The sequence below is a fragment of the Geotrypetes seraphini genome, chromosome 8 (assembly GCF_902459505.1).
Source record: "Geotrypetes seraphini chromosome 8, aGeoSer1.1, whole genome shotgun sequence".
Lineage (NCBI taxonomy): Eukaryota > Metazoa > Chordata > Amphibia > Gymnophiona > Dermophiidae > Geotrypetes > Geotrypetes seraphini.
The window spans coordinates 184,759,580-184,775,215 of NC_047091.1; the positions used below are offsets into that span (position 1 = coordinate 184,759,580).

Consider the following 15,636-nt stretch of genomic DNA (forward strand, 5'->3'; position numbering starts at 1 on the left):
TTAACTTCCCCTCCTATTTGTTTTTTACCATAGTTGTAACCCTTTTTTTCTTGCTAAAATATTGTAATTTCTCCCCATTTTTCCTCACAATTCTTGTATGTACCATGTCTAAAACTAATATTTGTTTTAATATATAAGTATTTTTGTTTGTCATTTTTTTTTTTTTTTTTTTTTTTATCTATAACAAAAATCAGTTTTTATATTTTCACCATTGTTTATTTTACATGTTTTATGGTTTTGTACATCGCCTAGTAATCTATAATAGGCGATTCATTAAGAATCAATAAACTTGAAACTTGAAACTTGAAACAATGCAGCTTCTGAGCATTTTTACATTTCTCTTTACTAAATTCTCTATACCGCCTTTCTGTTGTACCACCAAAGCAGGTCCTTTCTCTGCCTCTAGTTGTCTCATAATCTAACACTGGCTTTTACAAAACGGCGGTAGAGGTTTCTACCACGGGTCGGCAAGGTAAATACTCTGACGCGCTTGACTGTCAGAGCATTTAGCTTGCTGGCTGAGGGGAGGTATGATTGAAGTCTACAAACTCCTGAGTGGAGTAGAACGGGTACAAGTGGATCGATTTTTCACTCCGTTAAAAATGACAAAGACTAGGGGACACTCGATGAAGTTACAGGGAAATACTTTTAAAACCAATAGGAGGAAATATTTTTTCACTCGGAGAATAGTTAAGCTCTGGAACGCATTGCCAGAGGTTGTGGTAAGAGCAGATAGCGTAGCTGGTTTTAAGAAAGGTTTGGACAAGTTCCTGGAGGAAAAATCCACAGTCTGTTATTGTGAAAGACATGGGGGAAGCCACTGCTTGCCCTGGATCGGTAGCACGGAATGTTGATACTCTTTGGAGTTCTAGAATCTTGCTACTCTTTGAGGTTCTGTATGAAATGTTGCTACACTTTGGGTTCTGGAATCTTGATACTCTTTGGAGATTCCGCATAGAATGTTGCTACTATGTGGAGTTCCGGAATCTTGCTTACTCCTTGATATGCTGGAATGTTGCTACTCCTTGGGTTTGGGCCAGATACTAGGGACCTGGATCGGCCACTGTGAGAATGGGCTACTTGGCTTGATGGATCATTGGTCTGACCCAGTAAAGCTTATGTTCGTATGGCTAAGTTTCGTATCTGGTTAATGGAGGGTTAAGTGACTTGTCCAGGGTCACAAGGAGCCACAATGGGAATCAAACCAGTGGCCCCTTTCCCGGTCTTCAGCCCACCGCGCTCTCTACCCCTCCATAATAAGGAGGTCTGCATGTTATGTTCCCTCTGAGTTGAGCATATGAGCCATTGCTGATACGCTCATAGACTTGACATGGTTGCTCACCAAAATATTTATTTAGGACTTTGTTACTCACATGAAAAAACAAATTGCATGCACTGAGCCAATCTTTAGAGGAAGTAATTTCATGCTTCATGCCTCATTCTTATTTTGCTTGCATTGAGTATATGTTAAAAGCAAATAGCATACATTTAAGACATTCAAAGGATCTTAATTGGCAAAAGTTGTACAGTATTTCCGTACACATTAGTAACTGGTTCTCGGATGTGGAGACTGCGACTTCTGGAGCTGGTATATGGGGGGAGAACAAATTTCTTCCAGGACTCAGAAATACCTTGTTCCAGTGCGGTTCATCAGAAGTCGATTTAGCTGCTGAACAGAAGGAAAACTTTACAGAATAATGATTTAAATGAGGAAGAAACCAACTGGCTACTGTTCAAAAGTTTTTAGGCCAGTTAGAAAGCATTTTAGTTCCGAACTGTGGATATTCCGTGGGAGATAACCAACATAGCCAGTTAGGCACTTAAAGGGTTAATGTTGACTATTGGCTTAACTGGTTAAGGTGCTGTGGTCAGACATGAAACCAGGTATTCAATGCCTGTCGCTGGGTCTGACCACCAGCACTGGGCAGTCACTGTGTAGCCCGACACTGGATGAATTTCAGGAGGAACCGAGCGAGGTTTTCCTCCTTTTTGAGGACATGTCCATGGGGAGGGGGGACCAGGCAGCTTTTCAAAACCCAGCATTGTGTCCAGGTTTTGAAAAGTTTTCCAGGTAGCAATGGCGTCGGGACGACATCTGCGCGGACGCGGTGCGCAGGCATGCGGTGTCATCACATCACACCAGCCCATGCACAGATGCCCTCTTGACAAGCGGCCGGGTTGAGGGGGCGGGGATGTGACTCAGGCAAAAAAGGGGCGGGCCTGGAGGTGGGGCCATGGCTCCGGATTTTCGTTCCTGAAACTCTGGTAACCCTATTATCGCAGAGCTTGGTGGCATGACGTTCGAGGTTGCTAGGTGCCTTCAGAGGACTGGAGGAAGTCTTCAGTTACCAAGGCTGAGGATCTGCACCAGCCACAGTTAGGGTGCACAGCTGCTGGGCGGTCCTAAGCCTGCCAGTGGCTACCAGTGCAAGTGACCAACTATAAACCTTGATGCTCATATACTAGTGCAGGGGTAGGCAATTCCAGTCCTCGAGTGCCGGAGCCAGGTCAGGGTTTCAGGATATCCACAATAAATATGCATGAGATAGATTTGCATCTCAAGGAGGTAGTGCATGCAAATCCATCTCATACATATTCATTGTGGAGATCCTGAAAACCTGACCTGGCTCCGGTTCTCGAGGACCGGAATTGCCTACCCCTGCACTAGTTAATCGAAAAACCTTTTTAAATGTAAGAAGGGATCCCAAAACTAAATACAGCCTCTTGATAGACCTGCTGCCAAGTTTTTTTAGGTTTGCACAAAACACTTGGGGGTAATCTATTTTAAATCAATAAATAAGGTGATTAATCAGTTTCTGGGGAATCACCTATGGATCAAAGGCTTTCATCCGGGTATATCCCACAGACAACGTGCACAATAAAGCACATTGTGGGTCTTACCCCAAAACATCATTTTAATCACCATTATTTTTATACCAAAGTGTCCTGTGCAATAAAACTTTTAAAACATTTAATATAAATGTCACTGTGATTCTTTAAGAGTATAAATCAAAATTGCAACCAGCAATCCAAAATGTTGCTATAACTTTTCTTGAAGAAGATAGCAGCCGTTCAATCCATCTAAGGCAGGAGTGTCAAAGTCCCTCATTAAGGGCCGCAATCCAGTCGGGTTTTCAGGATTTCCCCAATGAATATGCATGAGATCTATTTTCATGCACTGCTTTTCATTATATGCTAATAGATCTCATGCATATTCATTGGGGAAATACTGAAAACCCGACTGGATCGCGGCCCTCGAGGAGGGACTTCGACACTCCTGCTCTAGGGTGCCTTAGCTCAGTGATTCCCAACCCTGTCCTGGAGGAACACCAGGCCAATCGGGTTTTCAGGCTAGCCCTAATGAATATGCATGAGAGAGATTTGCATATGATGGAAGTGATAGGCATGCAAATTTGCTTCATGCATATTCATTAGGGCTAGCCTGAAAACCCAATTGGCCTGGTGTTCCTCCAGGACAGGGTTGGGAACCACTGCCTTAGCTGATACATTAGACCAGGAATGGGTAACCTCAGTCTTCAAGGGCCACAATCCAATCAGGTTTCCAGGATTTCCTCAATGAATATGCATGAGATCTACAATGGAGTCAGTGCATGCAAATAGATCTCATGCATATTCATGATGGAAATCCTAAAAGCCTAACTGGGTTGCAGGCTTCAAGGACTGAGGTTGTTCACCCCTGTACTAGGTATAGGTTTATTGAAATCTCTACTAATGACTAGGCCAATAAATACCTACTAACTTTAAGAAGCCTTCTATTGCGCTTATGTTTTATTACCACATAATAAATATATTAAATATATTTATATCACACTGATTTTGATAACATATTACCAGATCACACTACACAACTGTTTTCTTTATAAAATAGCTCAACGGGAATACCTCATTGGGCCAGAAAACCTGGACTGGAACAAAGCCCTTCAAAATTATCACACGTTCTCTTGCTGTATTTGCAAATTGTTACCACAGTCTCATGTTGCTCAATCACAATGATAGTTTATAGCGTTTGGCAACATGAGACTGTGGTAACAATTTGCAAATACAGCAAGAGAACGTGTGATAATTTTGTTTAAAACGAGACAATGTGGTGTTGAAAGGAACTGAAACTGAAAAGGCTTTGTTCCAGTCCAGGTTTTCTGGCCCAACGGGGTATTCCCGTTGAGCTATTTTATAAAGAAAACAGTTATGTAGTGTGATCTGGTAATATGTTATTTAAATCAGTGTGATAGAACTATATTAATTATCCGCTATAAAAAAAAAACCCTTAGCGCGCATGCGGCACTTCAAACTCCGTGGTGCCGTGCGTCTGTGGTGCCGCGCTCCTGCATGTGCAATAGGACCCTGAGGCGGTTTCTCATTCCAGGCGCACAGACATGGCCTAGCGGTGTTTTCCCAAACCCGAGGCCGGACCAGCAGCGCGAGCAGCCGCAGTTTCATCAAGCAGCTGTGGGGCATTTGCTAGGCCGACCCACTTTGATAATGCCCTAGCAAAAGCCCCGAGCTTGCCTGGGCTAACGGATGCCGGACAGGGGGAGCAGGGAAGGGAGAAGGGGTGCTGCTGGACAGGGGGGAGGTAAAATTAAAGGAGAAGGGCTGTTAGTACCCGTTAATGTAACGGGCTAAAAAACTCGTGTGGTAATAAAACACGATAAGTGCAATAGAAGGCTTCTTAAAGTTCGTAGGTATTTATTGTTGAGTTAGCTGAAGCCATTTTAAATGATTTAAAGCCCTGTTTCTACTAATGACTGGGGAGTCAATTCAGAGCTTCTGTAATGATGTTACAATACAGAGTTAGCATTTTCTGAGATGATTTTCAATACATTAGTGTTTTCTATCCCGCCAAAACCTTTCAGTTCTAGGTGGATACCATAATCAATCATCCTATCGATATACATATAATACTAGTATCGTTTACCTGTATTGTGTTCTCTGTTGCACATTTTTTTTTGTGAAATGGCAAATACATGGGTAGATTTTGCTCTCCTCCCATCCCACCCAAAAGCCCACCTTTCCAATCATCACACAGTGTAGATTTACCTGTGTAAATAGCAGCTTTCTGAAATCAGTCTTTACACATGGATGTGATCTACTGTAGACATGGAACTTCAGATATTCACACATGTAAAGGACATTTATTTAAAACGCTCGGACCAAATTTGTGTTTTTAAATGCCTGTTACATCAGCATTTATTGCTGCAGATTCAGGACGTTGAATATTTTTGGACAGACGTGATTTTGGTTAATGGGGGATAAAACCAATCCCTCCTCCCCCCCTTATATTCTGTGTGTGTGGGAGCAATTTGATTTATGTTTGCAATGTGCGTGCTATTTTGAACTCTGCCGTGGGCACAGGCGGATTGCAACTGGAAATCAATCTAACTTGGAAGAGGGTTTCTAAAGCAAGGAGCAAGGGGTAAAGCCAATGCCAGGCTTCGCTTTTAATCATTCTTCAAGTTCACCTGATTGAAGATTGGAGTTATCCATATGCTTTTCCAAACCCTTTCCGGAATGAGTATATATTTTTCCTAAAAACAAAACCAAAAGAGACAGAGAATCTTCATTTAGCTTTACCGCTGAACTAGCTGCAGGGGAAAAAAAATTACTTAAATTTTTTTGAAATCTGAAAGTCAAGACATAACAAGTACCTTCACCATCTAATCAGCAAAACATATCCAGGAAAGGGAGTGTAACATGCAGAAAGGAATATTAATGTCACATGGGCCAGTCTGACTTCAAAAGTCCCTTTCATTATCTGTCTGTACAGATTCAGGTTTGCGTACTTGAAGAAGATATTAAACTCGTTATGTGCTGGAACCTCTCTTGGTCCGTCTGGTTCAGAACTGGACTGTAAAGAGGCCCAATATACACAGCCCTCGGCTTCGTTTTGCTACAGCGAGTAATAGAAATGTGGAAACTGACGGCAGAAAAGGGCCACGGTCCATCTAGTCTGCCCACCCTAATGGCCCACCCCCTAACTACCTCCATGAAGAGATCCCAAATGCCAAATAGAAACATAAAACATGACAGCAGAAAAGGGCCACGGCCCATTTAGTCTGCCCACCCTAATGGCCCACCCCCTAACTTCCTCCATGAAGAGATCCCACATGCCAAATAGAAACATAAAACATGACGGCAGAAAAGGGCACCCGCACCCCCACCCCGAAGGACCGCTCGCAGGCACTCGCACCGCACCCCAACCCCGAAGGACCGCTCGCACCCCCACGGCCTCCCGACCCCCCCTCCATCATGTAGAAGCTCCTACCGCGTTGTCCTGCTGCTTCCTCTTCGGCGGTCCCGGCCCTTCTGTGAGCCCTGCGCCTGCGCTGCTTCCTCTTCCGGCGGTCCCGCCCTTTCTCTGACGTCAGGTCATTGAATCTCAATTCGGGCTCAGGCGATTCATCTTGCAGCGTTAATGTAATCTGGTCCCAGCGTATCAAAGGCAGCTCCTGTGTGATTAGATAATTGCTTATCGTAGCAATAGCACCTGTAGAATAAAGCACAACTTTCTTGTAGCAGATGGTGAGGTTCAGTAACGTCCATGAAATGCATGATTGGGGTTTAAAAAAAAAAAAAAAAATCATACAAGCTACAAGTGCAGTGACAATGCTATTCAGTACAATAATGATGCAGTGTTTTCACACGCTAAAAACACACGGGTCAATATTCAAAGCAATATAGCCAATCAGAAGGTTCCTGGCCAATCAAATCACTTGTGTGGGGACACTGGCATAGCGAGGAAGATTGGTGGCTGGGGCTGTGGTGCCCGCCCCCCCCCCCACTATTCCCCGCCGCTTGGGCACCCCCCACTCTTCTCCACTGCTCGGGCACCTCCCCCCCCACACACACTCTTCCTTGCCACTTGAGTGCCTCCCACACTTCCCCACCGCTTGGGCACCCCCTCCCCAACCCTTCCCCACCACTTGGGTGCCCCCTGCCCCCACATACCTCTTTGAATGTTCAGCATCTTCCACCCACTTCTTGCACCAGCATCCCATAACCAGGAAGTGGCATCAGAAGGGAGCCGATGCCGGCACGAGCAGCAAGTGGAAGATGCTGCTCGGACTGGTGAACTTTTAAAGAGGGGGGAGGTGCCGGTGCCATTGCCCCCCCCCCTGAATATGGTGTCTGGAGCAGTCTGCCCCCACCCCCCTCCTTACTATGCCACTGGGTAGGGTTATCTGTTCATATTCAGTAGCATTGAACTGGCCGAATATCACCATATACTACTAAACTGAAAACCAGCCATTTGTGGACCTTCCGGGGGGCGGAGTAAACACTTATGTGGTTAAGTATCGATATTTTGCACTTAATCGCTTAAGTTAAGCGGCCATATTGAATGGCATAAAAGTCAGTCTTCTTTTTCTAGTGCTCCTTATGCGTTTGAATGCTGACTATCACACTTAACCATATAAGAGAGAACTGCTTTGGATTGCCTTACCGTGCTAGGTCCATAGACGGTTCTTGAACTGTTGCATTGGCTCTGTGCCCATCCCGATGCAACTTTCCCCTAGATCTTGGACAAGAGTACACCAGTATTGAAAAGTACATTCCATTCCATTGGTGTCTTCTATCCCGCCAATACCTTTCAGTTCTAGGCGGTTTACAACAAGAGTTGGCCTGGGCATTTCCAGGGAGAATACACGGTTAATAGATGTAGAATGCGTCGGGATCTGTGGAGGGTCGATCAGGTTTAGTTAGGTCATTTGACAAATTTCTTGAATGGAAACGTTTTAAGTTCTTTGCTGAATGTTTTGTAGTTGGGCGTCATAGTCAGCAGATTGGAGAGGTGGCGGTCTAGTTTCGCTGCTCTGGTGGCTAATAGTCCGTCGTATATTTCTTTGCTTTGCATCTGGGAATAATGCCAGCAGCAACTAAAATACTGCTGGCTGAATATTTACCCCCCCCCATGTTTTATAAACATGTTCACATGGAGGGTGAAACTATAAGAAAGTCCCTAGAATTAGGTGCTAGGAAGACGTCTAATTGAAGCCTATTCGATAAAGAGAATAGATGCCTCTTAGAAACATAGAAACATAGAAATTGACGGCAGATAAGAGCCACGGCCCATCCAGTCTGCCCACCCTAATGACCCTCCCCTGCCTTTACTTTGCGAATAGATCCCACGGTTCGATCCCATTTGGCCTTAAAATCAGGCACGCTGCTGGCCTCAATCACCTGAAGTGGAAGACCATTCCAGCGATCTACCACCCTTTCGGTGTAAAAGAATTTCCTGGTGTCACCGCGCAGTTTCCCGCCTCTGATTTTCCATGGATGTCCTCTTATTGCCGTGGGACCCTTGAAAAAGAAGATATCCTCCTCTGCATCGATGCGGCCCATGAGATACTTGAACGTCTCGATCATGTCTCCCCTCTCTCTGCGCTCCTCGAGTGAGTATAGCTGTAATTTATCTAACCGTTCTTCGTACGGGAGATTCTTCAGTCCCGAGACCATCCGGGTGGCCATTCTCTGGACCGATTCCAGCCTCAGCACATCCTTAAGGTTATTAAAAACTAGCCTAAGGTACCTTTCATGGTTGGTGGTCTACATCAGAAGGCGTACAGGGACAGACTTAAAGATCTCAATTTGAATACTTTGGAGGAAAGACGGGGAAAGGAAGATGTGATAAAGACATTTAAATACCTACGTGGTTTAAATGCACATGAGTCAAGTCTTTCCATTCACAGGAAGCTCTGGAATGAGAAGGCATAGCATGAAGTTAAGAGGTGATAGGCTCAGGGATAATCTAAGGAAATACTTTTTTACAGAAAGATGCATGAAACAGTCTCCCAGAAGATGTGGTGGAGACAGAGACTGTGTCTGAGTTTAAGAGGGCCTGAGATAGACACGTGGGATCTCTCAGAGAGAGAAAGAGATAATGGTTGCTGTGGATGGGCCATTTGGCCTTTATCTGCCATCATGTTGCTATAACCATAAAGTTCTATGACATCACAATGCAGGTGTAAAGAGCCTTAACCAATAGGAAGAGGAGATGCAAATGTTAAGAGCCTTAGCCAATAGGGAGAGGAGGAGATAGTGGATGCTGTGGATGGGCCATTTGGCCTTTATCTGCCATCATGTTGCTATAACCATAAAGTTCTATGACATCACAATGCAGGTGTAAAGAGCCTTAACCAATAGGAAGAGGAGATGCAAATGTTAAGAGCCTTAGCCAATAGGGAGAGGAGGAGATAGTGGATGCTGTGGATGGGCCATTTGGCCTTTATCTGCCATCATGTTGCTATAACCATAAAGTTCTATGACATCACAATGCAGGTGTAAAGAGCCTTAACCAATAGGAAGAGGAGATGCAAATGTTAAGAGCCTTAGCCAATAGGGAGAGGAGGAGATAGTGGATGCTGTGGATGGGCCATTTGGCCTTTATCTGCCACCATGTTTCTGTGTTTCTATAACCATAAAGCTCTATGACATCACAATGCAGGTGTAAAGAGCCTTAACCTATAGGAAGAGGAGATGCAAATGTTAAGAGCCTTAGCCAATAGGGAGAGGAGGAGATAGTGGATGCTGTGGATGGGCCATTTGGCCTTTATCTGCCACCATGTTTCTGTGTTTCTATAACCATAAAGCTCTATGACATCACAATGCAGGTGTAAAGAGCCTTAACCTATAGGAAGAGGAGATGCAAATGTTAAGAGCCTTAGCCAATAGGGAGAGGAGGAGACAGTGGACGCTGTGGGTGGGCCATTTGGCCTTTATCAGGCGCGATCATTTCCTTGAGCCACAGAGCTGGGCTGCTTCAGGGGTATAATAGAAGAAGTGCGGTGGCTAAAAGATTCGCGATCCCAACTAAAATGTACAAAAATGCTCAACGACACTCAGTGCTGACAGCAAAATCTGGTATTGTACCCCTGAAACAGCCTAAGAATGGATGAAATGTGGATCACGTTGGGTGATTGCTTTAATAAAGAGGTTTTGTTCGGAAGCAGTCCATCTTGGATCTGTTTCTTTTGCAACACTTTTATAGCATCTCCTTGGCGCCCTAATGAAGTACAGGGCGTGCTAATTCTATAATGGCATTAGGGTACCCTGATGCTATAACAGAATGTTAGTGCAAACCCACACTGGTGCACCAACAAGAAGGTACGCCCGCTTATGCCAATTCAGTGGCAGACATAGAAGAATGTGTCTTGCTCTGTCAATCAATGCACACATCTGATAGTATTGATGGGTGACACTCCCACTTCCCACCCATGCTGCTCCCATATGGGTGTCACTTTTTCAATGGCGCACTATGCCACTTATAGCGTGAGCTTACAGAATAATGCTTTGGGCAAGCATGAGTGTAAGTGGTGCTGATTCTTCATTCTTTATCAGAACGGGCACAAGTGGATCGATTTTTCACCCCGTCAAAAATGACAAAAACTAGGGGACATTCGATGAAGTTACAGGGAAATGCTTTTTTAAAAACTAAAACGCGGAAATATTTTTTCACTCACAGAATAGTTAAGGTCTGGAATGCGTTGACAGAGGTTGTGGTAAGAGTGGAAAGTGTAGCTAGTTTTAAGAAAGGTTTGGACAATTTCCTGGAGGAAAAGTCCATAGTCTGTTATTGAGAAAGACATGGGGGAAGCCACATGGATCGGTAGCATGGAATTTTGCTATTCTTTGGGATTCTAGAATCTTGTTGCTCTTTGGGAGTTCCGGAATCTTTTGTTACTCTTTGGGATTCTGTATGGAATATTGCTACTCCTTGGGTTTTGGCCAGGTACTAGGGACTTGGATTGGCCACCGTGATGGGCTTGATGGACTACTGGGCTTGATGGACCATTGGTTTGATCCAGTAAGGCTATTCTTATAAAATTGCCTACCACATATTTGATCAAAGATCTAAAGAAAGCTAGTGTCCACCCACTATTAAAATATCAATAATTAGATTCTTCAGATATTTTTAGCTATCGTCCAATCTCATCTATAGCCTTTTTAAGTAGTTATGGAACAATTCATAGATTTTATTAGTCTATACTAGTATTCTTCAGTGCAAAGCCTGGGGGGGTCACTTGTGGCTCCTGAAGACCTCTGGAGTAGCCCCCATGTTCATGCTGGGGGAGTTTCCCTACTACCCTCTACTTCTTTTTCTAAGTTCAGGTCAGAAAAAGGAAAAGAGGAAGTGGATAGGATGAAGATCCACATGCTTGAAGGACAAAGGACAAGGCGTTTCTCAATAGATGAAGAGAATCCAGTCGAAACACTCATCTCCATGAGGATACAACCAAAGAAAGGTTTGAAGGCAAGCTGGAAGGGATGTTGATTTCGACACACATTGGTCACCAGTGTCACAGCTCCAAACAGCAGGAAATTTGGTAGCTCTCCTTCAGGTCGTTTGGATCCAACGTGACACCGACTTCAAAATTAGAGAAGATCATTGGTCTACTCGACATTTGTTGACATTTCCTATGCCATTTCCCATTGTTTTTAGCCTACGATGACAAGAAAATCCCCCCAAACGCATCATGGTCTTGTTTCAGCACTGTTGCCTTCTTTAATATGACCGACTGTAAGAGGCACCAAGATGACTTACAAAAGCAGCTAAGCTCTGGGAATATTATGCTTTCAACTGTTACAAGGTAGCAGCTTGGGTGACAGACTGGTCTGCCGAATGTATGTTTTGAGACGTTGCCCAATTCTCATCTGTCATTTTACACTGTAATCTGTTTTTGGCACATTACCTGAGTCAAATCGTTACTAATTCATCATCTCTTCAGATGCTAATCAAGGTTTCTGTCATTTTAATGATCTCTGTCACTGATAATTGCTATTTGTCAATGTTCTTAAGGACAGCTCTGAGAAGATCTGGTAAAAAAAACAATATTTAAAACAAGTTAAACAGCTTATGTTTTCTTTCCTCTAAATCTTGCTCACTTTTTCTTCAACTTTCTCTTTCTCTCCTATTATATAGTGTCTGACTAATCTAATCTAATTTCCATTTTATATACCGGATCATTCCAGTAAGGACTCGAGCCGGTTAACAAAGTTTAAAAGAATATAATATAATATAAAACAATAATGAAGGTAATAGAAAAATTTTCAATAAATTAGATCAGTCCTCAGTTAAGAATATTTGAAAGAGATACGTTTTCAGATTTTTCCTAAAAAGTGATAGAGATAATGACGTTCTGATAATCGAGGGAAGGTCGTTCCAAACTTTTACCATTTACCCTTACTATTTATCATTTCTATAGCACTGAAAGGCGTACTGTGACTGGCGCAGCCAAGCTGGGCTTAGCAAGTGACCGTCCCTAGTGCGCACAAACCTCAGCCGAGCGGTTTTACAAGCTTGGTACTGGTATAATAAAGAGTTTCAACAACAATGGTGCAGTTTCTTGGTTTAATTCATTGTTCGCCAATCATAACCAAATTTCCAGATGGGATTTTCAGGTTGGTATCCCCTTGTGTATCATTTCAGCATGCAGACAGCAAAACAATTTTCAGTTCCAAGCCGTCAATATCAGAAAAGAAAAAAAAATCTTGTCCAGACTGCAAACTTTTCTTTTGCAACTCCCCATGGGGATTAAACTTAGTAGCCCAAGGAAGGGATCCTCTCCTGCATTTCTCTTAACAAAAATGGCTACCTCGTGGCTTGGAAGGGAAATGGAACGATTGGCTGACCAACATCATCACGCATTCCTCAACCTAACTCAATTTTAGAAAATTGGTAAAAACGAGTTTGTTCAATCGTTTTGTAAACTAAGGAATTTTTATACCTCTGCAAATTCAACACGTAACCTTAGGATCTATATAGCTTTCCACTTCTTCCATTATGTAAGATTGTATTGACGACTTTGAACTGTGACCTCTTCGCTGATTGTCCAGCACTTCTTGTTGTAAACCGCCTCGAACTTTCATGGCTTTGTCGGTATATAAGAATAAATTTATTATCATTATTATTATTATTATCAGCTGTACATTGATCTGGTGCACAATGCATTTCACCCAGCCCCCCTTTATCCTGAAGAGATTAACATATCTCCATCTCTTCCATGCTAGGCAACACTGTTTCCTCTACCTCCATATCACAAGTAAGGTCATCACCAGCCATCTCACTATCCTGCTCAAACACAGAATCACCTTTCTCAATAGCCTCTTCCTCACCAACCTCTCCCTGGGCTTGTTGCCACAAGGTGGACTGTGTTTTTCTGGTTCTCTGTGCTTGCAATCTGTGGCTTGCAGCCTGCTGAATGGCTCTGACTTGCTGGGTCTGGTGCAGGCGTGCACTCCGAGGATGGCCCTGGAACTGGAATGGATCTGGATCTCCTGCTTTGGGAAAGGTACCTCTTTTTCTTTCACTGCAGGGAGCTGATTAGTCCTCCCTGCAGGTGTGTTAGGGTAGCCTGCTCTTAGAGAACTTCTCACCTGGCCTAAACCAGTTTTAACCTGATTGGGTGTGGCCAGTATGCCATTCCTGCTCTTTCCTTTCCCTGGCCCTAAGGCTGCTGGGAGATGTAGTCTTTCCGTCTGTTTTCCCACAACTGACTTAGAGAAAGCTAGACCAGATCTGCCTGCTTTAGGCAGGGCTTTAGGAGGTTTCATTGCTGGAAGGCTTGGCTTGTAAGTATTCCTAGGGGCTGCTTTGGGACTCTCCTTAGCAGGCTTAGGAATACTTTCAAAGGTTTTAACCTCATTTCCCTCTTCTGGCAAGGCTTCCTCGCTAAGAACAGGGGCCGCCCTGTGATAGTAAGCAGCGCTGTACATTTTAGCATGGATTAAGTGGTCCCTTCTTGGAAGAGCTTACAATTTAATTTGGACAGACAGGACCTATAGAGGTTGGGGAGTTTCTTGCAGAGAGAATGATAGGGTGGACATAGGTTAGGAAGTTAGAGTTAAAAGCAACTTCAAAAAAGTGGGCCTTAAGATTGGATTTGAACACTGTAATGATTCAGACAGTCTGTTCCATGCAAACAGTGCAGCAAGATAGAAGGGACGGAGTCTGGAGCTGGCAGTGGAGGAGAAAGGTACAGAAAGGAGGGACTTGCCCAATGAACGGAGTTCAAGAGGGGGCATAGGGAGAGATAAGTGACGGGAGATACTGAGGGGCTGCAGAATGAATGCACTTGTAGGTCAGCCTGTGCGAAGTTTTAGGGCTCCTTATACAAAGGCGCGCTAGCGGGGTTCACGCATGCGACTTTTCATCACGCGCTAACCCCCGCGCTGGCCAAAAACTACCACCTGCTTAAAAGGAGGCGGTAGCGGCTAGCACGTCCGGCGGTTTAGCGCGCGGTATTGCACGCGTTAAACCGCTAACGCGCCTTCGTAAAAGGAGCCCTAAGTTGGATTGTTTATGCTTCAACGCACTATTCGGTCTAGCCCCTAAATATATAACTGACCTCTTCTCCTGCTCAACCAATAGACATAAGAGAAGCTCACACCTGAAGTCTGTCTCACCACCGGTTAGAGGATGTAAATTTAAAAGACATCATCAACATCTTTTCTCTTATCAAGCAGCATAATGGGATAAAGATCTGGAAAAATTACTTATTGAGGCCAACAACTGTGGGGAATTTAGTAAACACTTAAAAACATATCTGTTCTTGAAATGCCTACATAGAAACATAGAGCATGACGGCAAAAAAAGAGCCGACGGCCCAACAAGTCTGCCCACTCAAATAACCCATCCCCCTAAGCACTTCCTCGAAGTGACCCCACATAGGGTTTATCCTATTTATTCTTAAAATCGAGCACATTGCTGGCCTTTACTACCTGAAGTGGAAGATTATTCCAATGATCAACCACCCTTTCGGTGAAGAAATACTTCCTACTATCCCCAAGAAATCTCCCACCCCTGATTTTTAGCGGATGCTCTCTTGTCGTCATAGGTCCTGTAAGGAAAAAGATGTCTTCATCCATCTCCATACGGCCAGTAACATATTTGAACGTCTCTATTATGTCTCCCCTCTCTCTGCGTTCCTCGAGAGAGTATAGCTGCAGCCTACCTAGACGTTCTTCATATGGGAGATCCTTGAGTCCTGAGACCATCCTAGTGGCCAATCTCTGAACCGACTCCATTCTCGGCACATCCTTTCGATAATGTGGCCTCCAAAATTGAACACAGTATTCCAGATATGGTCTCACCATGGACCTGTAAGGCGGCATCACCACTTTGGGCTTTCAGCCGACGAAACTTCTCCGGATGCAACCCAGCATTTGTCTAGCCTTGGATGAAGCTTTCTCCACTTGATCGGCAGCCTTCATATCTTCACTAATGATTACTCCCAGGTCCCGTTCTGTAGCAGTTCTAGTTAAGATCTCACCGTTCAGAGTGTAGGTTCTGCAAGGGTTTCTGCTACCAAGGTGCATAATTTTACACGTCTTGGCATTAAAGTGTAAAATTACACCTAGGTAGCTGATCTGCACAATCTCTCCCACAACAAGTGATCTCTAAAACTGTTAGTCACTAATCTCTAACTTGTTAGTTCTACTCAATTTGCAGCATTTTTAATCATTGTAAACCGCATAAAACTTCATGGTCCTGCGGTATATAAACTATTATTATTATTAAATGGAGTTTGAACTGTATTCAGATATCATTTCTCAACTTTCCCCAGTTCTCTTTACCGATTCAGACTACTCCCATTAACATTCTGCTTTTTATTCCTTTTTGAA

At 43.8% G+C, this 15,636-nt stretch overlaps 1 protein-coding gene across 1 annotated transcript in view; it reads right to left on the reverse strand.

The window, feature by feature from the left end:
• Positions 1 to 1,363: 1,363 nt before the first annotated feature.
• The window catches only part of LOC117365534, a 113,958-nt gene continuing 99,685 nt past the window's right edge, over positions 1,364 to 15,636 (reverse strand). The window contains exons 3-6 of the mRNA XM_033956016.1: positions 13,105 to 13,322; positions 6,284 to 6,505; positions 5,481 to 5,546; positions 1,364 to 1,669 (exon numbers count right to left, since the gene is read on the reverse strand). Coding sequence (XP_033811907.1) covers positions 1,443 to 1,669; positions 5,481 to 5,546; positions 6,284 to 6,505; positions 13,105 to 13,322 — 733 coding nt within the window. The 3' untranslated portion in view covers positions 1,364 to 1,442. The remainder of the gene's footprint in view (positions 1,670 to 5,480; positions 5,547 to 6,283; positions 6,506 to 13,104; positions 13,323 to 15,636) is intronic.